Source organism: Dipodomys ordii, unplaced genomic scaffold (genome assembly GCF_000151885.1).
Source record: "Dipodomys ordii isolate 6190 unplaced genomic scaffold, Dord_2.0 Scaffold27, whole genome shotgun sequence".
Taxonomy (NCBI): Eukaryota; Metazoa; Chordata; class Mammalia; order Rodentia; family Heteromyidae; genus Dipodomys; species Dipodomys ordii.
The window spans coordinates 17,850,950-17,875,968 of NW_012267243.1; the positions used below are offsets into that span (position 1 = coordinate 17,850,950).

Below are 25,019 nucleotides of genomic sequence, written 5' to 3' on the forward strand. Positions count from 1 at the left end.
TCTGCACAACCAGTATCAAATCACTGGATTCACTGTTGAGGAACTCTCATACGTTTGTTGTTACATTAATCCTAGAGACTGTCCCTTAAACACACCTTCAGCTCATCTGTGCCGTTGGAAGGATATATTGGAGTGTTGTTTTTCCACAGATGTTTCTTGTAGACATCTGCAGCATTAAGGTGCAGGATGTTTCTGCCCTGACCTTTAGTCCATATGGGACCTACATGTTTTGGAAGTTCCTCATTTTTTTCCTCCACACTTTTTTTGTTCATCTTTATGATCAGAAGATGATTTTTTTTTGTCTTTTGTTGTTAATAGAAAAAAGTTGTTGAATTTTCAAATCAGTTGACATTTCACAAGATAGAAAGCATTTTCAACAGTACTCTTAAATGACTAATGAAGTAGAGTCATTATTTGTGTTCTGTATTTTATAGGCATTTTTTATGTCAATGGTTATGGTGCTCTTAAAAATTTCCTTAGGGCTGGGAAGGTGGCTCAGTGGTAGAGCGCTTGCCTTGCATGCCTTAGGCCCTGGGTTCGATTCCCCAGCACCACATAAGCAAAAAGAAAAAAAGCCGGAAGTGGCGCTGTGGTTCAAGTGGTAGAGCGCTAGCCTTGAGCTGAAGAGCTGAGGGACAGCGCCCAGGCCCAGAGTTCAGGCCCCACATCCGGACCAAAAAAAATTGCTTAATCGTTGCTAAACCTTTTTGTGTTTATGAATGAGGTCTTAATTATTTTGTACAGAAGCTTTCACAGTCATGAATATACTATACAGTATGTTACTCCTTTTTTCTTTTTCTTTTTTTTTTTTTTTGCCAGTCCTGGGGCTTGAACTCAGGGCCCGGGCACTTTCCCTGAGATGCTTTTGCTCAAGGCTAGCACTCTACCACTTGAACCCAGGGTTTCATGCATGCTTAGGCAAGAACTCTACCACTAAGCCACATTCCCAGCCCAGCATGTTACTCTTAATACTAATAAGTTTACATTTATCTGATTGTAGGATTTCCACATTGACCAGAAGAAAAGGACATTTTTATTGAAACTTAGATCAACATTTGCCTATATTTGAAAGTGAATGTAAAGTGAAACTGCTAGACTGCAATGTAGCGTCTAATCACATTAAGTTCAAGAATACCAAAGTAGTCATAGGCCAAAACTGTAGTTGAACTTTGTGCCTGGTTTAATCTGTAATGGAGCCCCATGCCATCCATCTCTGCTACTAATGCTGCTGTACTGCATTCTCATGGCCCTTTTTGTATTAGTTTATGGTAGATGTGTTTTTTTTCTGAAACATTTCCTATGGATTTCATTCAGTATCAATATGTTCTCCTCAGGAACTAACAACACTCTTTAGAGATTTTTGTTTTGTCTCTTAATCACTTGAATCCAAATTACATTGCCTAGCACAAAGACTGTACTCAGTAACTTGTTGAATTGATTTTGTTTTCCAAGATCTAAGTGGCACTGGTATTCCTTGATTGCTTTTCTTCACAGTTTTGTCTGTTTCATAGTATCTTTGTGTACTTGTTGCTTTTACAGTTGTTTTTAAGGGATGAAACGATTTGAAGCTATGATTCACTCATGATCACCACACTTACAAGATCTAGGCCTTTACACATTAAATTTTTTTTCCTAGTTTTCATAATTTGTTTTCTATTACAAGCCAAGAGTGCTTCAGGAAACGTTCCCCTAAAATGCCAATTGATGTCAGTTAATATTCAAATTAAACTTCTGCTGTACTGTTTTATATGGTAGTATTACATAAACCATTTTCAATCAAATCTGAACATTGCTTTGGTAACAGATTTTAAATATTCTTACAATAGGGGACAAAGAATAATCAAGAGAGTAGCGTTGAAATTGGAATTGACACGATTCAGTTTGGTGCTCCAGCTTCAAATGGTGGTGAAAATGAAGTAGTCCCTGTGCTTCCTGAAAAATCTGAAAAGATACCTGAGCCTAAAGAGCAGCGGCAGAAACCGCCACGGGCAGGGCCTATCAAAGCCCAGAAGGTAAACATGATCTTAGGATCACTGCAGGAAAACCACTCCACTGCACTTACAGAAAGCAAACCATTTTAAACTCAAATTGGGTTTTTAATAAATGTTTCACATGGTGGTCCGTCTTACAAACATTGATTTTAGCTTCCAGATTTGAATCTCATAGAAAACAAAGAACATAAACCGGGTCCCATTGGAAAGGAAAGGTCACTCAAAAATAGAAAAGTAAAAGACGCCCAACAGGTGGAGCCAGAAGGGCAAGAGAAGCCCAGCTCTCCTACAGTCAGAAGCACAGATCCTGTTTCAACAAAGGAAACCAAAGCAGTCTCTGAGATGTCTACTGAAATCGGAACAATGATCTCTGTGTCATCTGCAGAATACAGTGCTAATGCAAAGGTAAGGTTCATGTGCGGATTACCAGTTCACTTGATGTACAGGCCAGGCTATGTCTAAAATAAACCAGAATAGCAGCAGTGTACTTTTTTTGCTGAGGCAGATAAGCATGGAGCCTCTGAGTTATTCTGCCAAGTAGATGTTCTTCCTTTGGGTGGGGAAGGGGGCTATCGTAGTAGTTACTCTTAAACTCAGGGCCTCGCGCTTTTGCTGGTAGTTAGACATGAGAGTCTGAGATATGTTTGCCTAAACTATCTTTGAACAAGGATCCTCATGTCTTAGCCTGCTGAATAGCATGAGCCACCAGCGCCTGGATACAAAACAGATTTCCATGGTGTCCATCTGTAATATATAATTGTTGGTAGTAAATTTTTGTAGAAATTCTTTTGTACTGAGTTGCTTCAACTGGAAAATGTCTACATGAAATGGGAATCTTTTTTGTTAGGTTTGTAGGCTTTGCTAGAATGGCTCTAAGCTACTTTTTATTTTGCTAAAAGTGAGGAAAATGGCCAGTTTATAGTAACTACCATACAGCCAGTTGTCTGTCTTCTCTCTTTTTTTCCCTTGGTTGTGGTGCTTGGACTCTGGACCAGTTGTCTTTCATGAGTGGAACCATTGCCTTTCTTTGGTTAAACACTAAATGTTGATTGGATTTAAGGGCCAAATTGAATAAAGATAGATGTCCTTCAATATATGGTCTGCCCTCATCTGTGAGCTCACCATCCATGAATTCAACCAGCTGCATATCACAATCACCCCCTCCCCACCCCTGCAAACAAAACTTGGATCTGTATTGAACAAGGACTCAACCACTGAGATAGATCCTCTGCCCTTAACTATGTCCTAAACGAAATAGTGCAACTAAGTGTATTCTGAGTGTGAGGGTGTGTATGTGTATCAGGCATCACCGGTAATCGGTAGAGATTTATTGAAGGTATACTTGAATGTGTGCATATGTTATATCCAAATCCTATCCAATTTTTTTTATTGTAAAGATACCGTACAGAGGGTTACAGTTACATGAGCAAGGTAATGAGTACACTTCCTATTGAACGTTGTTACCCCCCCTCCATTGTTTTCCCCCTACCATCCCTTCCCTCCCTACCTTCCCCGAGGTTCTTTTTTTGTGTGTGTGTGATTGATTACATAATTTCCCGAATTTCACAGTATTGTGGAATAATGATGCTCAGTTAAAGTCACAAGTTCATTCTAACTTTCCTGGAGCAAATTGTCTATCACAGTCTATAACATATAACAGTGTTCACATGTTATACACCGTACATGTGATCAGCAGCATAGGGATATTTAGTAGTGGTTCAACCAGATGAGCAGAAGTTCTTTGTTTCTTAAGTCCTATTAATTTTGTCCTATCACCTAACATTTTGCAAATCCTATCCAATTTTATATAAGCAACTTAAGCTTCCACAAATTTTGATGTCTAAGGGTCCTGAAACTAGTTTGCCATAGATACCAGCAGGACAACTATATTTATTGAGGCAAATTTCTGTTTGCCATCTTGTGTTCACTCCAGTACATACAGTCATGAGAAGGAATATAGATTTGATCTCATATCATTTGAACAATGTTCTCTGTCCTCCAACCTGAATTCATATAATTCAAAATGTATAACCTATAGATAAGTATGGGAAATGAATAAAATATTTAACATGAAAATAAATATTTGGTACTATTAATGACCTCCTAGTACTATGTAGTGCATTTTTTAAATATGAAAAGGCTCAGTAATAAAGTTATTCAGCATGTGAATATATCACCACTGCTATTTGAGAATTTAGTTTTAAACGAAGTCTTAACTATTTGCCCTCCACTGCTTTCTTCCAAAACAATTTTACTGTTAGGGCTATCACTAAAAATGTGTTTTATTTATTCACTTTGTAAAAAAGTTCTTTTTTTTTCTCTTATTCTTCTTCCACAGGAGTCTGTAACAGATTATACTACACCTTCTTCTTCTCTGCCTACTACTGTGGCTACTAATAGTACAAAGATGGAGGATACTTTGGTTAATAATGTAAGTAATCACTTGAGATTTTGACAAGTTTGGCTAGGAATCTTGAAGTTACCTCAGATCTTTTACTACTATTATGACCAATATTTGACTTACCAGGGAAATACTGATAGTAAATTTGTTTCTGTAAGCATTGTATTATAAGTCATAACAATAATCAAAAATAGGCCTTGTTTTGAAGCAGTATTGGTGATTGAACGTAAGGCCTGCTTATGAGAAAATTGCTATACCTCTTGAGCATGTCCCAGCAAAGTAAACTTTTACTTTTCCTTGAAATCGTCAGCTTTCCAAAGATGCTATTATTTCTTTTTCAGTTTATGTCTTTGCCAACATTGCTGCTATGAAAATTGAGCTATAATGTGTACAATTATATATGTGTACGTTATGTTGAGCTATAATGAAGTATCTAAAACCACTTTCAAACTCAAATACTCTCATATCAGGTGGTATTGAATCCCATTGTAAATTGAACCCCAGTCTCCCAGAGTAAACATGCTATAGTTGAAGTTTATGATAAAAGCTATACAGCCAGTCTCATACAGTTGGCTCATAGTAGTTATCCTAGCTACTCAGGAGGTTGGACCCTTACCTCCAATTAACCGCCAAAAAACCAGAAATGGAATTGGGTCTCAAGTGCTAGAGCACTAGCCTTGAGCAGAGAAGCTCAGGGACATTGCTCAGCCCCTTAGTTCAAGCCCCAGGACTAGTACCAAAAGAAGAATAGTTAAGATAATTTATCATTTTGTCCAGCTCACTGATAGAAACGTTGTAAACTGAAAAATGTTAATAACAGTATAACTTAAGAACAGCGCTTTAGAAGTAATTTACGTGCAGCTCTCCTTTAGAAGAAAAATGTTCAGTGATATTGTCAGCTGATCTTTGAAATACAAACCTCTATTCAAAAGCTATGAGACTAAACTTAAAATATTAATTTTCAAAAGTATCTTTTACATGTACATATTGTAAGGTTTTTCACAAAGAACTTTATCATTTTGAATATAATTATCTTAACTTTGGCCTTGCATTTTTCCCCATGCTGTTTCCTCTAATAGCAAGTATACGGAATTTTAGAAAAGTGACGTACATGTAATCCAATTTTGGAGCTCCAGTGGAAAGACTTAGTGGAATGGAGAAGAATGAGTGATACTTTCTCATAGTGTTAAGAGCAAAAGAGCTGTCACATTTCGTCCAGTTTTTGATACTAAATTTTGATGTGTCAAACTAGGCCTTGCAAACATATCTTTTTGTTAACTCCTTGTGTGGTAGGAAACCTAGGAAATAGAAGATGTCCCTTCATTTTAAATACTAATATCAATTCCTAGGTTAGCTAAATACTGAAACAGTAAAAATTAAGTATAATTTTCTCATTTTAAAAATATCAAATACTTAGCCGGGCGCCAGTGGCTCACGCCTATAATCCTAGCTACTCAGGAGGCTGAGATCTGAGGATCACGGTTCAAAACCAGCCCGGGCAGGAAAGACCGTGAGACTCCGATCTCCGATAAAAACCACAAGAAAACTGGAGGTGGCGCTGTAGCTCAAGTGGTAGAGCACTCGCCTTGAACTGAAGAGCTGAGGGACAGCGCCCAAGCCCAGAGTTCAAGCTCCATGACCGACCAAAAAAAAAAAATCAAATACTTGTAGCACATTCAGTTCGCAAAAAAAAAAAAGTATATGATGCTTCTTCTCTCAACCATCTGAAATAATATCTATTAAAATGTGGGGATAGCCAGGCACCAATGTCTCATGCCTATAATCCTAACTATTCTGAGGATCATGGTCTGAAGCCAGCCCCGGCAAGAAATTCCATGGGACTCTTCTCCAGTTTACCACAAAAGGCTCGAAGTAGGGTGATAGAGTGCTTGCTTTGAGCAGAAAAGCTCAGGGATGATGCGTAGGGCCTGAATTCAAGCCCCACAACCAATCCAAAAAAAAAAAATGTGAGTATAGAAGAAAAAAATTTCCAGAACCTTTAAAATTTTGTCTTGAGGATGAACACATGATCATTTTAATAGTTTGTGCATGTTCTGTAAATGCATGGCTTATACATTGAAAACAACCAGAGGAACAAGACCCAGTCTCATGTAAATAGTCTGCAGTTTAATTATTAGCAGCATACTTGGGATATGTTTGGCGATAGAACTGTTAAGTTTGGGTCATGGAACATCATAGAGTTATTTCAGTTTTGCTTTATGCCGTATGTTGCAGGGGTTGTGGACTTACTGTAGTAGTCAAAAGTCTCACATAGGAAAAATTTAAGTCCTTTTGAAGTTTTTTTCTTTTCAACTTTATACATAAATTTTTGTTTTCTTAACTAAGTTATACTTCAGTTTACTTCTGTTACTGATGCTTAATACAGTTTTTTTCGCACTGTCTTAATTGATACTGAATAGTATTACCCCTGTTTTTGTTTTCCTGAAGATTTAAAAGCAAGTGGCATTTTTTATTATAATAAAGCATAATTAAGATACTTAAAAGAACCTACATTAAGTAATCCAGGCTGTGAAAGCTCTCTATGAGCTAGTCCATAGTATCTCAGAATGATAATTTTAAAAAACTCAAGCATTTTTTTTTGAACAGCTGGGTAAACCGAAAACAGATAAACAGAAGCAATAAAATTCCAAGATAATAGAGGGAAAAGGGAGAAAACCTATGTATGGGCAGCGAGTGGGTTTCCCATAATTGTTGTTATTAATTAGTATCCTAGTAGAACAATACTTGTTGTAAAAACATAAGGATGATAATCTATACTCCAAGAATTACTTGTGTTCTTAAATATAGCTCTCAGAAGGTGGCATTTCAACAAAGAGATAAATATCATGTATTTCCAGTGTTAGATTAAGTACTCGTGGTGGAACCTATGAATTCCCCATATATGGTGAAATAGTATTCCTCAGAACCTTGCTGCACACTTGGCACTTGGACGTGCAATAGCATCATCGCCTGGGAGCTTGTTAGACCCACCTGGTTTCAAGTCTTACCCTGACAAGCATAATCAAAAATTTAACATTTTAGCAGCAGTCTTGGGTGAGTCACACACATGTTAAATGTGAGAAGCAACACCCCAGGTGTTTCTCTTTGTACCCTTACCCATTAATTATTAACTGTAGGTCACTCTGTCGTGCCACAGACGGTGTAAATTAGTATCCCTGTTGACTCTGCTGAAAACCACAACCTTGTGGTCGCCCGCTCCTTAGTGGGCGTCCGTGCATAGCACAGCTAGCGTGATACCTGCCTGTCGCCTGCCTTTTCAGGTCCCCTTGCCCAGCACTCTGCCCCTCCCCAAGAGGGAGGCTGCACAACAGAGCTCCAGCCTCACTTCCGTTCCTCCCACTACTTTCAGCCTCACCTTTAAGGTATGTACAACGTACATCTCGAAAGGTCCATTATTAATGATTGCATGCACCAGTACGTAAACTAGAGAGAATTTATACTTTAAAACCTTACTAACTCTTAACACCACTTAACAGTGGTTTGATACCCTCTTCTTTAAAGCAAGCCCTATTGTGCTGTCTTTAAAATACAGGACATTTCTTGTTTGTGATTTATTTTCCAATAAATAATAATGGTAAGAATGTTGGTTTGTTTTGTTTTGATTTTGTCTTTCCTGAGTCATGAATGAATTGGAATAATACAGGGTAGTGACAAATATTAGATGAAAGAGCAGTTAAAACAAGTTGTTTGCCTTGGGGTTAAGAGCTTAAGAAGAACAGGATATGAATTGTGGTGCTTGTTCGTGATCTGAGCAAATGTAACGTGACTTCTGTTACAGTTGGTCTTTCTGATGCATTGGTTGACAATGAATTTAGATAGCTTTCAAGAGAAGGAAAGAAAACCAAGTCTTTAGTCATGTGAACATTGTTGGTTTCTGGACTCTTCTGTTTGAGTCATAAGCCTCATAATAACTTTCAGACTTGGAGATGGGAAATTTTATATAGCTAACTTGTGCTTTGTGTCTTCCTGGTTATAGCCACCAGTCACTTAACAGTTTGCTACTAACTCCTGTTTGCTTTTACTGTTGTTTTTCCAGTTGAATGAATGTCTCAACCTGTGTTCTTTAGTCTTACAATGTATATGATTTTTATCATTAGAATAGAATGCCACATAAGCAGATGTATTATCTTCTGTAATGATTTTTAAACCAGCCAATTCTGTAAAATCCCTATTCAACTTTGCCTTTCACTCATGTGGAGTCATTCAGTTAAGTTGCATTACCTTAAAACTTCCTCTGGTTCCATTTATTTTTATTTTTTATGTCATCTCTCTGAGAAGTGAATAAATTACTAAAAGGTTTTGTTTGGATTTCATTGACTGTATATGCAATTAAATATTGTTAATTAGTTTGCTTGAAGCCAGAAATAGAACATTTTAGTTTGTTGTGAATGATTTAGTTTAATGTTTGGCATGTTAGGGTTGGAACTCTTACCTTGTGCTTGTAGCAAGCACTCTGCGACTTCCTACCCTAGGCTTCTCCTCAGAATGTGTGTAATTATGGCAGTCATTAAGAAAAGGTTAAGTAGTATGTGTATTTTTTTTACAGGAAATAGAATAAAATATGTACTATTTCTCAAATTTTTAAAGTAGGTTAAAACTTCAGAAATGTGTACCTCAAACACCCAGTTTCCTAACAGTGCTATTAAAGGTTGAATGTGCCAGATGGCAGTGCTTGGGCCTGTAATCCTAGCTGCTCAGGAGGCTGAGATCTGAGGATCACAGCTCAAAGTCAGTCTGGGCAGGAAAGTCCACAAGATGCTTAAACTCCAGTTAACCCATCAAAAAGCCCTAAGTGGAGCTGTGGCTCAAGTAGTGGAACACTAAAAGATCAAGAATAGCACTCAGGCCCTCAGCTCAAGCCCCAGAAATGGCAACAACAACAAAAATTGCTTATATAAACCGTTACAACTCAGTCTTAAAGAGATTATCTTCAACCCGATTTTTGCACTGCACTGGTTTTGCTAAAAATCTTCAAAATATGCACTTTTCTTATTAAATATGCTCATATTTGTGATAATTGTCTTGTATGCTCCAGTTGTGTCTCATTAGGTATGTGTAGCTATTGATCACGTGAACTATGTCTAATTTGAGGTATGCTATAAGAACAAAATACTAGAGGGCTGGTAGATTGTCTCAGTTTGAGTAAAGGAGCAAATGAAAAATGTAATCATAGGGTTATATTTTATGTTAACATTGTTATAAATATCTATGTTATTGCAGATGGAATCTGCACGCAAAGCGTGGGAGAATTCTCCGAGCATAAGGGAAAAGGGGTCTCCAGTAACCTCCACAGCTCCCCCACTGGCAGCTGGAGTCAGCAGTAGCACTAGTGGACCCGGCCCTGCTAACTACAGTTCATTCTCTAGTGCGTCTGTGCCTCCGATTCCTGTGGCTTCTGTCACTCCTACAACATCACTGTCTGGTAGAACTGCTTTTATACCCTTCCCTTAAATCTTTTTTTTTTTTTTTTCTTTTTTTGGGGGAGGAGAGGAGGGCCTTGAACTTAAGGGTTTGTAAGTTTTATTGCTCAAGGCTAGCTCTACCACTCTGAGCCCCAGCTCCACTTCCAGCATTTTGGAGATAGGGGTCTTGTGGGCTTTCCTGCCCAGACGTCACACCCCAATCCTCTGATCTTAGCCTCCTGAGTAGCTAGAATTGCAAGCATGAACCACTGGTACCCGTGCTTAAATATCTTTTTGTTGTACTGGAGATTGAACCTAAAGGTCATAAGCAGGGCTGGGAAGGTGGCTCAGTGGTAGAGCCCTTGCCTTGCAGGTATGAGGCCCTGGGTTCCATTCCTCAGCACCAGATAAGCAAAAAGAAAAAAGCAGAAGTGGTGCAGTGGCTCAAGTGGTAGAGCGCCAGCCTTGAGGGACAGTGAGAGTTCAAGCCCCACTACCGTACCCAAAAAAAAAAACTAAGGGTCTTAAGCATTCTAGGTAGGCACTCTACTATTGAGCAACATCCTCAGCTTAAATATCTTTGATTATTTAGAATTTCCTATAATCTTCATGTTTACTAAGGGTCTTAAGCATTCTAGGTAGGCACTCTACTACTGAGCAACATCCTCAGCTTAAATATCTTTGATTATTTAGAATTTCCTATAATCTTCATTAAACATGAAATAGTTATCGTTTCTTTTATAAACTACTCCTTTACCCTCTCAGAATTTGGATTAGTATGAAAAACATTTTATTGGTGGCTTACTAAAATAGATTTTGCTAGATCCTCATGCATACTCCGGATACTAGATCAGGAATTGATGAAAAGAAATAATATCTTCTAAATTTTTCTGTAAATTTACCTTTTAATTTGCATTTTCACATATACACAGCTACTTAGATCACAGAATGGCACGGTGTTTAAATAGTTTACAATCTATCAAATTTAAAGGTACCATTTGCCTAAGCCTGTGGGAGTAATTTATTTTTTCTAATGACGTTTTATATGTAAAGCCAGGTTCAGTGTACATGTACAAGGGAGTGGGAATGAAGACAGAAAGCATTGTTAGGGCCATCTCAAAAAGCTAGACAAACAGAAGTTTTCTGTAATTCCAGCCATGCACGAAGAGTTGATAGGAGGGTCATGGTCCCAAGCCAGCCCTGTGGAGCAAAGGGGTTAAAGAGTTAAGAGTTCCCACCTGAATAAAGGAAAGAAGTATTATAAATGTGGCTCAATTGATGGGGTACCTAGCTAGCTAGCAAGCTTGAGACCCTGCTTTCAAACCTCTAGTAACACTGAAAATAAGAAGTAACTTTTGGTTAGTTGTATTTTGTTTGTGTTTGAGGAGGTGTAGGCTGAAATGCATTATATTTTGGGTTGGTGTGGTTTGATTGGGTTGTTTACTCCAATTTTGAATTTGTTTTGGTTTGTTTACTTTGATTGTCTTATTAGTGCCTGAGGTTAGTGTTTTTCTTCCCTATTTTCTTAAATTTTCACTGATGTAGAATCTTTTCAAACTGTCCATTTGGACCCTCTCTGCCTCTAAAAGAAACAAATTTTCCTAAAATGCTTGACTCTAGAAAAATTGCACCCTTTACTTAATATATAATCATGGTTCTTATAAAATAGCTAAAATAGATATTTTGGCTGAGTACCAGTGATAGCAGTATTATTGTACCAACTAGAATTTTCAGTTTGTTCTGTTTATATTACTGTGATCACATAGCTCATTGATTAACACACTTAATTGCCTCTTTAGGGTCTAAATTCTACAATTTCACCTCATTACTCATCTTTATTTGTATCTTAAGATACATCAGTTTCACAGAAGAGAAAAATCTAATCTTAATGAATGACTTTCTTAGGAGTAATTATGATCTCTCAAGGCCCATTTGCATTTATAATTAGACCTACTATGCAGCACTTGTTCTGGTCATAAATGAGTGGAAATATAAATTATCCTGTTTTTTTTTTTTTTTTTTTTTTGGTCAGTTGTCGGGCTTGAACTCAGAGCCTGGGCCTCTTTTGTTCAAGAGTCACAGTTGCATTTCTTAACTACCCTTTTACTCAGTCTTTTTTTTTTTTTTTTTTTGTCCGTTGTGGGGCTTGAACTCTTAGCTCTTCATATCAAGGCGAGCACTCTACCACTTGAGCCACAGCCCCACTTCTGGCTTTTTCTGCTTATGTGGTGCTGCAGAATCCAACCCAGGGCCTCATGCATGCAAGGCAAGCGCTCTACCACTAAGCCACCAGCCTTTTTTTTTTTTTTTTTTAAACTGTCTTATATTTACTTCTGGCTTAAGGCAATTTGAGAATGGTTTCAGGTCCCATCCCTGATCATAACTGAAATCTGAATCCTCAAATCATTTCCATAAAATGCCATATTTGCATATGTCCTACATATACCCTCTAGTATACATTGAATTGCTTCTAGATTGCTTAAAATAACACAGAGCAGTGATACTAGATACTACATTAAAAATGAACTATACAGCTTGTGGGTGGGGATGGGAGGAACAACTGAGATAGAACAAGGGAAGGGGCGACATTGTCTAAAAAGAAATGGACTCTTTATCTGACTTTTTCTCAGAATTTTTCAGTACTACAGTACTTGAATACTCCAGTGTAGAGCCCATCCATATGAAGAGCATACTTTATATATTGGGTATAAACATTAATTTTCTCAGTTCCTGGTTGGTTTTTTTTAAATATGCTGTATTTTCCTCTTGTCCCTTCACCAAATACAGGAGCTGGTACATACACTACCTCTTCTTTGAGTACAAAATCTACGACCACATCAGACCCTCCTAATATTTGTAAAGTGAAACCGCAACAGTTACAGACAAGCAACCTGCCTTCTGCAAGTCATTTTTCACAGCTAAGCTGTATGCCTTCTCTTATTGCCCAGCAGCAACAGAGTCCACAGGTTTACGTTTCTCAGTCTGCAGCAGGTAATATTGTAAAGAGTGGCAAGAATGAAGATTTTTTAACATCCTTTTTTTTCTCTTTGCTAATGCTTTCCAGATTAGATATTTTTTTATATGCTTTATAAATATGTCCCTCTACAGAGTTTAATTCTATCCCTCCTTAACAAGAATTTTAGGACTCTCGGACACTGTGGATCTGTACCAATATTTCTCGTACATTTCTGACACATGACGATCTGATAGCTTGCAAACTAATATATAATATAAGTATGCCATATTTATATGCCATATTTTCATACAAATAAATAATGAAGGTTACAGACTGAGAGTAGAGTATCTGAAACTTTTGAATATGACAGTGTTCATCTGTAATATTTGAAGTACCTAAACTCAGTAATCATTTAAATTTAAAATAGGTGCATTTTTTTTATCTTGTATAAGGTTAGTAAGTACCGTCTGTTAATAATCATTACCTATCAGTTATTATCTGCCTATACGAGGCAGTATTAATACTATATATTGACATAATTATTTTTGAAAAATGTCTTAGAAGATTTATGAGTATATAATATCACTGTAGTTAACAGATGTAAGAGTCCTATCTGACAACTATGATAGTGACAAATTAAAAGTTGTGAGTTTCCTAGAGTATACTGCTGTATAAAAACAATCACAAGCCGGGCGCTGGTGGCTCACGCCTGTAATCCTAGCTACTCAGGAGGCTGAGATCTGAGGATCACGGTTCAAAGCCAGCCCGGGCAGGAAAGACTGTGAGACTCCTATCTCCAATAAACCACCAGAAAACCAGAAGTGGCGCTGTAGCTCAAGTGGTAGAGTGCTCGCCTTGAGCTAAAGAGCTGAAGGACAGAGCCCAGGCCCAGAGTTCAAGCCCCACGACTGACAAAAACAAAAAAATAAAAATAAAAAAAAAAACAATCATAAAAGCTGTGTGCCAAGTGGCTCACGCCTGTAATCCTAGCCACTTAGGAGACTGAGATCTGAGGATCACAGTTTAAAGCCAGCCCGGGCAGGAAAGTCCGTGAGACTCTTTATCTCCATAAAAGCACTAGAAAACCAGAAGTGGCGCTGTGGCTCAAGCGGTAGAGTGCTCTCCTTGAGCTGAAGAGCACAAGGACAGTGCCCAAGCCCAGAGTTCAAGCCCCATGACCAACCCAAAAAAAAATCACAGAGTAGTCAGATATGTTGTGTTAAATACACTATATACTAGTTAAGTTTCTGCTAAATTGTAATGAGAATATTTCAGATGGAGTACATTGCTTGTTGGGTGTGTGGGTTTGTTTATGAAGCGTTACTACCATAGTCTCTTCACGATAACCTTTTTTTTTTTTGCTGGTTGTGGGATTTGAAATCAAGCCCTGTGCTTTCCCTGCTTACTTGCTTGGTTGGTACTCTGCCACTTAATACTTGCTTTCAACCTGGCTTTTTGCTGTTCATTTGGAGGTGGAATCTCATGGACTTTTGGCACAGGCTGGCATTGAGCTGCCCGTCTCCTGAGTAGCTGAGGTTACAGATGTGACCCACTGGCGCCAGCTTATATTTTACATCTCCTTCTCTCTCAAAAATTTTACATCTTTTTGAATTGGCATGTTCTTACATTTCTAATTTTTCAAATGTAACTGTTTTCATATGATTCATTTGAAATCTCTATAAAACTATTTGCTATTTGGAAAACGTTGAAATTTAGACAGTTACTATTGTTTGTTATGTTTTGTTTTCCTGATGGTCTACAGCTCAAATCCCAGCTTTCTATATGGACACAAGTCACTTATTCAATACTCAGCATGCACGGTTAGCTCCACCACCCCTCGCTCAGCAACAGGGCTTTCAGCCAGGTCTCTCCCAGGTAAACATCAAAGACTACTTTGTCCTATATTCGTTTCTTGACATTTTTATGGTTTTAATATTTTTGTTGAACTTCCATAATAAGCTCCTTGGTGTTCTATACTTAACTTACATAGTTATGTTCTTACCTTGCATAAGGGACTAGCAGAATTTTTAAACTTCTACAAATTTGCCAGTGCTGAATTCAGCTAGCTAATAATGTTAAATTAATTGAAGGGGAAATGTGTGTAAAATAAATTAATATTCTATTCTCGTGTCTTGTTTTTTTCTGAATCTTCTAATTTGTATTACGTGTTCATATGTTGCATATATACCATTTACGTATGCATGTACTTTTCACTGTGTTGCAGCCAACTTCAGTCCAGCAGATTCCAATCCCTATTTACGCACCATTGCAAGGGCAGCATCAGGCCCAACTGAGTTTAGGGGCTGGACCTGCTGTTTCCCAGGCTCAGGACTTATTCAGTTCTTCACTTCAACCATATAGGTAATTTCTTTCAAAGTTGTTTGCATTTAATCAAAGTAGTATAGTTCTTGGTTTTCCTTACCATAATCCCAACAACTCCCCCCAAAAGCTGGGGTGACCTTGTGGTAAATCATACTAAATAATTCAAGCATCTTAGTTACATGTTGTGAGCTTCAGTCTCTGATAATTCAACCTCAGATTATCTTGATAAAGTAGGCAACAGCTCCCACACATTGAAAATAGCTGCTGAGAACCATAAAAGTTTACTTCATAAATCTGTTTAAGCTGAGGCATGGCAAATAACTACCATATGTTAGGAACGGAGAACTGAAAAGAAAGGAGTAAATATAATGTCAGGTAAAGAACAGAAGCAGTATGATAGTGGTGACCAAATAAGCTATATTGTACAAAAGAAAAACGAAAGTTAGATGCCCTTATTTACCATTACAATTAGAATAATAAAAACATTTTATTAACTGTTCCTTACATGTGATAACTGTCCAACCTTTCACATGTAGTAAATTGTATGCTTTCCAACCAATATCAATGGAAATTGGGCATCAAGATATAGCATTTTTACCCCAGATTACAATGTAAGAGACAGCCTGGGTTGAACCCCAGGATCTCTGTTCTTCTCTATTTGACTTAACAGTAGGAATTGTGTTGGGAGAGTCAAGTGGTAGGAAGGACGCACCATGACATAGGTTGCTGTTACATGTGTTGAAAGGTAACTTGTATTTAGTTAGATGATAGACACAACTGCAGGGCTATCTATTTGCCTTTGGATATTTGTTTTCTTTTTTTTTTTTATACATGGTTTACAACTTCTATAACTTCTAAGTTTGGCTTCAATTGGTAAGCTTATTTCTTTTAGATAATACCTTTTACTTTTTTGTTTTGATTAAAAGTTTTCGGTAGAATCTAGTATGTCTGTATTGTTACAGGTATAATACTTCCTTTTTATTCTGGTCTTACTGTTTTATTTAACTGGGCTATTTCTTTTTTTGGAGGGGGGGTTCAGTCATGGGGCCTGAACTCTGGGCCTGGGCGCTGTCCCTCAGCTCTTCAGCTCAAGGCTAGTGCTCTACCACTTGAGCCACAGCGCCACTTCCGGCTTTTTTCTTTTTTGCTTATGTGGTGCTGAGGAATCGAACCCTGGGCCTCAGGCATGCAAGGCAAGCGCTCTACCACTGAGCCACCTTCCCAGCCCCTGGGATATTTCTTTTACATTCTTCTGTAGAATTGTTTACCCTTATAGAAGATGGAAATAATTTCTTTTTTTGTTTGTTTGTTTGGGTTTTTTTAAACTGTATTTTTTTTTTCTTGTCTTTTCTTTTTTGGTACTGGGGATTGAACCCAGGACATTGCACTTGCTAGGCAAATGCTTTGCCACTGAGCTACATCCAGCCCGGAAGTAATTTCTTTCATTCTCAAAAGCCAGGGTTGTTTTTGCTGTTGCTGGAGATCAGATCCCATTAATTGATGCTGGCTGCTTGAAACAAAGTTTCCATTGTGTGTTTTGTCAAAAAATACAATGATAAATTAGTATTGTCCACCATAGCCAGGGAAAATATAGTAGCAGTGCACTACATATGTAATTGTAGCAAATATATACTGTATTGGAAAGCACAGGTTTAGATTTTTCAGAATATTATGTCCCTAAGTACAGTTTGTTTTGGTTTCTAATGTTTGGGAGTTTTTGATTGGTTTTGTTTTTATGGCACCACTGAGCACCCCCATTGTTTTTTGCCTGAGCTAGTCTAGGTCTCAGTCCTACTGAGGCTTCCTGTATACCCAGGTTTGAGGTGTGAGCAACACGCAGCTACTGTTTGCTTTCTTTATAACCTCATCGGCATAGTCCTTATTTAGGACATTGCTGACTTAATTTCATCAAGGACAGGATAGGATATAGGATATATTAAACAGTATGTTCATTTTTTTTCCCCATATTTAAAACAAATTATAAAGCAGACAGTATGAAGATTTACTTATCTAACTATCACACTTGCTTAAATTACTGGCTTTTTCTTTTTTTTTTTTTTTGTCGGTCGTGGGGCTTGAACTCTGGGCCTGGGCGCTGTCCCTCAGTTCTTCAGCTCAAGGAGAGCGCTCTACCACTTGAGCTACAGTGCCACTTTCGGTTTTCTTGGTGGTTTATTGGAGATAGGAGTCTCACAGTCTCTCCTGCCCCGGCTGGCAGTTCTTAGAAACTTAGAAGTATAGTTTTGAGGCATCTTTCCCAAAGATGACAAGGAAGCCTTGGGTTAAAGTCCAGTATTAAGTTTTTAGAAAGGAAGTAAACCTTGTGCGAATCCTGATTAAAGCTACATTGCTGTAATTTATAGAGGACTTAGAGCTATATGTATAGGAAAATAATAAGACACAAATAATGAAAGGGTTGTTCAGTACTATAAGTTGGAATTTAATTCCCAAAGATAAAAATAAATTTAGTTGTCAGCTTCACAGTAAACATAAAAAGAGAATCATTTTCATAATTCAAGAAGTAACGACAATCGGTTTCTTGGCAATAGTAAGCTTTTTGCAGAATTTCTATATGTGGAATTTTGTTAGATGCAGATCTCTAAATCTTGAAACAGTAGGAACAATTTGTATTCTCTGCCACTTTTCTTCAGTTGTGTGCTAATTGCAGTGCTTGGTCATCTTAAAATAGTCATTCTTAAGAATTTTAGATCCCAAATAAAATGAATTTGTAACACAAGCTTTTCCTATTGTGTACGTAGGTCTCAGCCGGCCTTTATGCAAAGCAGTCTTTCCCAGCCATCTGTGGTGCTTTCTGGAACTGCTATCCACAACTTCCCAGCTGTACAACACCAAGAGCTTGCCAAGGCACAGTCGGGTCTTGCCTTCCAGCAGACTTCAAATACTCAGCCTATCCCTATATTGTATGAGCATCAGCTGGGGCAGGCATCAGGACTGGGAAGCTCCCAGTTGATTGATACACACCTTCTCCAGGTAAGGCAAAGGCCAGAACAACGTACAATCATTGTATTCCGATTTCAAAATACATCCAGAAAGAAAAAAATAATTTCCTGACACTGGTGGCATATACCTATAATCGTAGGCACTCAAGAAACTGAAATCTGAGGATCTCAGTTCAGAGTCAGCTGAGCAGAAACTAGTTCATTAACTAGCAAAAAGCTGGATCTGGAGATGTAGCTCAAATGGAAGATTAAAGTCTTTTTATCTACTGCTAGTATTGTTAACAGTTTGCTTTGAAATACTAGTCTCCATAGATGAATTAGCAATTTTTCATTAATTTACTGCTGCTTTTAATTTTTTTTTTTTTTTCTTTCCTAGGCTAGAGCAAATCTTACCCAGGCTTCAAATCTTTATTCTGGACAAGTACAGCAGCCTGGTCAAACAAATTTTTATAACACTGCCCAATCACCAAGTGCTCTCCAGCAGGTAAACTATGGCATGGTAAATTTCCTCACTTTTCTTTTTATTATTATTATTATTAAAATTTGAATATTTATGGAGTGGAGGTAAAAAAGCTTGGTTTTCAAACTTCACTGCAGAAGCCTGGGAACGCCTTTGTGTCCACTAGGAGGAAGTGAGGGCTTCATTCAGTCTCTTCGCACCAGTCTCCGCACTCCTCCCCAGAACCTTACTTCAGGCAGTTCTGGTTATGCCTCCTATATTCAAAATATGTTTCCATATCATAGTTTATTTGGACCAAAAAAAAATCCATGAACATGGAAGTTTGAAAACCATCTTTTAAGTATAATTAAGATAGATGATTTACCCATTTAGTGTTAGAAGTAAAGGAAGACTAAAGAATTTCAGGCCAGGTTGCTGGTGGCTCGCGCCTATAATCCTAACTAATACTTGAGGTGGGGGTGGCAGAGGATGACAGAGAACAAATGACAAATGCCTAAAATACGGATTCAGTAATACTTTAGAGTATTTTTCACATTTAGAGTGAAAAATTGGTTGAATTTTTTAAAATGTTAATGAGCTTTAAAAGCTGATGAGATGCTGACAAAAGGCAAACTAACATGTATATGAGAATCTGATGCGTGTCCATTCTCATTCAAGTTTACTCAAGTATTTTGTAGTTATTTAATGTATACTGTGGACAGTTTAGTCATAATTATTTCAGAACTCCAGCCATACGCTACCTGATATTTCTACTAACAGACTGGTTGATATTTTTAAGATAATATGTAAAGTGTGTACACCCATGTACTGGAGGTCGAGGTAGGAGAATGTGACTTGAGCCCAAGATCTTTAAGGCCAGCCTGGGCAGTACTGCATGCCCTGGTCATCTCAAAAAGAAGTCACCTTAGTTTGTGGAGGTAGCCTCTCATTCTGTACCTGGTGAAGTTGCCCAAGCCGCGAGACGTTTGCCACCACTAAGTCCTACCTGACTGTTTGTTGTTTTATGAGTACAATGCATCTCTTAATTTTGTACATTAAGTAGTGGTACAAAGGAAGTGCCTATAACAAAGTAGCTTATGAATACACTGCACTTGGTCAGTGCCACCCCTTAACATTCTCACCCCCTTCCACCCATTTCTTCCCTTACTTTTTGTTGTACATTAAACAAAAGAATGAAGGCAGTAACTTACTAAAGCTTAAGATTTGTGTCTGAGACATATCAGTTACACCTATTGTGTATATATACACAATAATCATAAGCAAATTGCTGCAGTTTTTGTTTGATTGCTTTCTAGGTTACAGTACCTTTGCCAGCATCCCAGCTTTCCTTGACTAATTTTGGATCTACAGGACAGCCTCTGATTGCTTTGCCTCAGACTCTTCAGCCCCCATTACAACATAGCACCCCACAAGCACAGGCTCCAAGCCTGAGCCGTCCTCCACAAGTAGGCCAGGCTTTCCGAGGGTTAATCCCTGCTGGGACTCAGCATAGCATGATGGCCACCACAGGAAAGGTAAGTAAACAGAGACTTGGACAGCCTCTTTCAGAGTTTAAAGCTGGATGTTTGTATCATCTACATAGTCTATCAAAATAAATCTGTTTTTTAACACCCTGCAAAAAAGAAACCCTCAGATAACGCAGATGTAAGACACGTTGTGGAGAAGTTATGTTTACAGAGTCCCTTACTTAGTGTAAGTCTTAACTGCCTTGTTGATTCCATGGAATTTGAAGCCTAAAAGTTTTCCCTAAGGTCTTTACCTCTTTTCTGGATTGAGCCTTTGTATTTAAAGATTAAGTGCTGTACTTAGCTTATGAAACTGAAAGAATGTTAAGTTTTATTTTATACTTTTTCTCAGATGTCTGAAATGGAACTGAAAGCCTTTGGAAGTGGCATTGATATAAAGCCTGGCACACCTCCAATCAGTGGTAGAAGCACCACACCAACATCTAGTCCCTTCCGGTAAGATAGACACTTAAGTACTTCAAAGTAACGGATCACCATGTGTTAAATACTTAAAGACTCATTATAAATCTAACGGTGTTTCTCATTTGGTGCTACTGTACTGACCAGTGATGGATTCCTTCCAAGGGCTACTTCAACAAGTCCGAACAGCCAGTCCAGCAAAATGAGCAGCATTGTCTATCAGAAGCAGTTCCAGTCAGCCCCTGCGGCTGTGAGAATGACACAGCCATTTCCTACACAGTTTGCTCCCCAGGTAGGTAGATAGAAGAATGAGTGTGGTTTACTCAGATTCGATCGTTAGTCTGAGTAAATGTCCAGTTTTACGATCTTACATGTTAGTCAGTTTACCAAGAACTTTTGAATGGAAAATCTCCAGATTCATATATGTTTATGGTATTCAGGTGCATTCCTTGAAGTATGTAGCTCAACACAGGCAGTAATTGTTTAGTTGGAAAGCAGACGAGAAATTCTTAGAAGAGTCCCCACACAGCTCTGGTCATTTGAAGCCTGTTCTTTTATCTTTTTTTGAGGAAGCTGATTTTTCAACGAAGGGTCCCAATGCTTGCTGTTTTCTAGGCCCCAAGTGGTTTTTATATGTTAAGAGTTTTTGTGCAGCTTAAGTAAAATTTTCAGGAAGATGTTTTCAGTAAATATGTAAAAAATGGCTTTTCTTCCCTTCATTGGTCATATTGAAAGACTTAACAAAAAATTGATAAAAATGTTTCACAAACTTGAAACACACAATTGTTAGACTAGGTCTGTTTATCATCAAATTGCATTTGTTTTAGATGTGGATCTCTTCTGCATTCATACCTTTCTTAAAGATACCCTAATTAATAGCCTTTCTACTCAGTTACTCGATTTAGGGTCTAGCTGAGAAGCTAGAACCAACTGAAGTGCCAGAGAGTACTTTGCCTAATTTTTCTGTTCAACTTTCCAATCACAGCCTGCCTGTCCTTTGTCCTCATTAATGAAATAACATAACCCATAAACTGCCTTTCGTTGGCACAGTGGGCAGGTTTACTCTGGGATAAGCAGACCCGGTCTGATGGGCAATTTTTTTTTTAACAGTTGAATGTTGTATGTTTTGTCTTTTCACTCAGATTCTCTCCCAGCCTAACCTGGTCCCTCCATTGGTAAGAGCCCCACATACTAACACCTTCCCAGCGCCTGTACAGAGGCCGCCAGTGGCTCTGGCCAGCCAGATGCCTCCTCCGCTGACCACAGGCCTCATGAGCCACGCTCGTGTGCCACACGTAGCCAGGGGCCCTTGTGGATCACTGTCTGGAGTCAGAGGTAATCAGGCCCAGGCTGTGCTGAAGGCTGAACAAGATCTGAAGGTTAGTACAGCGTTAACAGCCAACAGATCAAGAGTCTGTCTCTGAACGTCTTAAAATGCCTCGGGACCCACGGTCACAAATCCGGGCATTCATTGTGTTAGCATACTAAACCACGCTAACGACTTTGATTCCTTCCTTTTTTTTTTTTTCTTTTTTTTTTTAACTTTGATTTTTTGTTGTTGTTGTTGTTTTTTCCTCCCACCTACCCTCACCTTTTTCCCCTTTTTTTTTTCTTTTTTGTTTTTTGGTTTGTTGGAGTTGGGATTTGGGGTGTTTTGTTAATTGGTTTTGGGGGTTGGGTTTTTTGGGTTTTTTTCTCTTTGGGGGATTTTTTTTGTTTTGTTTTTGTTTTTGCAACTATAGTCAGCAAATTAACATTTTAAACTCTGCGGCCAAATGAATTGCTTGTAAAACAAGTGTTTGAAGGAGATCTGAGTTCATGTATTACATTTTTTTGAAATAGCAAAGAAGTAATATGGTTGGGTGGTTTATAAGCTTCCTCATTTTCTTTTTCTTTTTTTTTATTCCTTGTTTTTCTTCCTTACCTCTCCCTATCCTGCCCCCACTGCAAAATGTAGCTTAATATGTAATCATGGTTCTTTGAAAGCTCTGAAATGGGTAAGACTTGTTACTATCTTGACCTTTCTTCCTTTATAAGTCACTTGAAATTTCCGCAAGCAGTGTTCACATAGTGTTTTGCCTGCCACTTAAGGAAGCCATTTTCCACAACGTGCAGTTGTACATGACAAACTTAAAAGCACCTTGGGATCCTTCATGATGAAAGGCACAAATAAACATGAGGTTTACTAAAGCAGGTGCCTTTAGGAGTCTGTGTGGGGACAGTTCTTGGAGCATAAGCCTATCTGTCTGCCTGTCCAGCCAGTTGCAGTGTTTCACTGAAGATTAGCTTCAGAGCTCTTAGTAGGCATTTTGCCTGTTTTGCCACTATGTAGACCAAGAGATTGACTTTAGAGATCTTAGTAGGCATTTTACCTGTTTGCCACTATGTAAACCAGGCTACAACAAAGAACATACTACTTACAAACAGGGGAGTGTACACAGCATGGCTTTATACTAAACTAGAAACATATGTGATGATGCTCTTAAAGAATTCAAATGGCAGAATTTCTTTTTGGAGTTGACATCCTTTGTGTTTCTGATTATGAATAATAATCAGATTATAGACTACCAGAGGCCTTAATATCTTTTATTAGGCCATGTGCCTTGGATTTTTTGTTTTTCACTAAAAAATACTAGTGTGCTAAAAAGCTTTGGAGGTAATTTGGCCTTGGTTCCAACTCTGCTCCTAGCTATTTACCACTTGGTTTTCACACATTCCTATTAGAATTGACATTAGAACTTTTCATGGGGTGGGAGAGGATACAAAATTTCTTAAATTGCTCTAAATCTTTGGTTAGTATAGGTTACCTTGAGAACATGAAGTTTTTTTTGTTATATGGAACTTAAGATTTTATATATATATAATATATATATACATATTACACTGTATATAGTAACGTAAGTATAATCTTTGGGGCACATAGTGAAACTATGAAACTATTTTACCAGCTCAGAATTGTGGTAGGAGCTATCAGAACTTAGTGATCAAGTGAAGTTGTAGTTACTAATTTCTGATGCTCTTCCCCTGCAGAAGAGAGCTGTGGGAAGAGGACTCAGCCACAAGACATTTGGTCCTAGGTGTTGGTAATGCCACAATATAAGTGCTTCCTTTTCATTTTATTGTAGACCACATATTGATAACTAGAAGTTTTTTAAGTGTTACATGTATGTTTTCAGACTTGCAAGCAGCCTCCTTGAATAAAATATATCAATAAGCTATCCCAGAAAAGATACAGTCCAGCAGCAATTTGTATTTTATTGCTAAGAGGGCAGACTCTGGAAAAATGGTGGGAGGTGGTTCTTGTTTCAAATGTAAAAATAAAAATATAATGGAATATTTCCAGAGATAAGAAGAAGTCTATACATTGAAAGTTGAAAGATCAATGAGGTACTTTTGGCTTGGGCCAAACCAAGATAGAGAAAAATGATTTGTGATTGGTAAAAGAACTTGGACTGAGATTGATTTGACAGGATTAGATAATGCTGAAACATTTTAAATTATTGTTTCTCATTTTTTTTTTTAAGGCAAAGCAGAGAGCAGAGGTTCTTCAGTCCACGCAGCGGTTCTTCTCTGAACAACAACAGAGCAAACAGATAGGAGGCAAAGCTCAGAAAGTGGACAGCGATTCAAGTAAACCTCCTGAAACACGGACCGACCCTCCTGGTGTTTGTCAGGAAAAAGTAGAAGAAAAGCCGCCCCCTGCACCCGCCATAGCTACCAAGCCCGTTAGAACTGGACCAATCAAACCTCAGGCAATCAAAACTGAAGAAACAAAATCGTAAAGGCTGTAGTTTCCTGCAGGGTATGGAGGGAGAATAGGGAGAATGAAGTCTGATAATGCCAGCAGCCACAGAGGAAAATTGGTCTGTGACGTTACCTTGTGTAGAGCTTGGAGAGATGCACATGGGGCACAGGAGCAGTTACATTGACACACAGCTGCTGTGCCCGTTCAAATGAACCTTCGCAAGCTAACATCTATACAACTTTCACTCAATTGATGGACATGCATCTTAAGTCAGAATGTATATACAGATGCATGCACATAGTCCTTGAGTGCATACACCTTAGATCTAAAAATCTCTTAATGGTTAGGTGAACACCAAAAATAGGAAGAAAGTAATACCACAGAGGATAAACAGTTCAACCTGAACAATGTGCTGGTCCCAGCTAATCCATCAGAACGCTGGGTCTTTACCTCCCTTCCTTGCATTCTTTGGAGATGGTTATGATGTGGATGGTTTGGAAGTAAACTAAAGATAACTGGTGCTGGGTAGAGGAGCCTTATTTTCTATTATGGCAGCTTGCTATTTTTATAACATGGTAATTGGATTGCACACAATCAAAGTACCGTAGTAACTGATCTCCCCTTCCTGGATGAGTGAGCAAATGGTGAACTATTAATGACAGCATCCAAACATGCAGGGCCTGGCTACTCTGTCATCTGGCTCTGTGAGGTTCTCGCCATTCAAACATACAACAGACAGGTTGAGTCTTGCCTGCCTTCACTCGGTCATCTTGGTATGAGTCCAGTGGTTGTGGGGTATGGTTTTTGTTTTGTTGTTTGGGTTTCCCCCCCCCCCT

At 38.2% G+C, this 25,019-nt stretch overlaps 1 protein-coding gene across 13 annotated transcripts in view; it reads left to right on the forward strand.

Moving 5' to 3' along the window:
* Nucleotides 1–24,764, forward strand: part of Prrc2c (proline-rich coiled-coil 2C) — a 56,455-nt gene extending 31,691 nt beyond the window's left edge. For 3 of the 13 annotated variants that reach the window (XM_013015689.1, XM_013015690.1, XM_013015691.1), the window contains exons 20-34: nt 1,827–2,012; nt 2,145–2,396; nt 4,330–4,422; nt 7,674–7,775; nt 9,634–9,835; nt 12,603–12,806; nt 14,534–14,646; nt 14,996–15,132; nt 17,853–18,084; nt 18,430–18,552; nt 19,809–20,027; nt 20,371–20,474; nt 20,586–20,730; nt 21,581–21,817; nt 23,963–24,764. In XM_013015689.1, the coding sequence (XP_012871143.1) occupies nt 1,827–2,012; nt 2,145–2,396; nt 4,330–4,422; nt 7,674–7,775; nt 9,634–9,835; nt 12,603–12,806; nt 14,534–14,646; nt 14,996–15,132; nt 17,853–18,084; nt 18,430–18,552; nt 19,809–20,027; nt 20,371–20,474; nt 20,586–20,730; nt 21,581–21,817; nt 23,963–24,220 (2,607 nt within the window). In that variant the 3' untranslated portion in view covers nt 24,221–24,764. Of the gene's footprint in view, nt 1–1,826; nt 2,013–2,144; nt 2,397–4,329; nt 4,423–7,673; nt 7,776–9,633; nt 9,836–12,602; nt 12,807–14,533; nt 14,647–14,995; nt 15,133–17,852; nt 18,085–18,429; nt 18,553–19,808; nt 20,028–20,370; nt 20,475–20,585; nt 20,731–21,580; nt 21,818–23,468; nt 23,522–23,962 lie in introns of all 13 variants that reach the window. The other 10 variants (XM_013015694.1, XM_013015701.1, XM_013015699.1 and 7 more) reach the window with 8 other exon arrangements.
* The last annotated feature ends 255 nt before the right edge of the window (nt 24,765–25,019 follow it).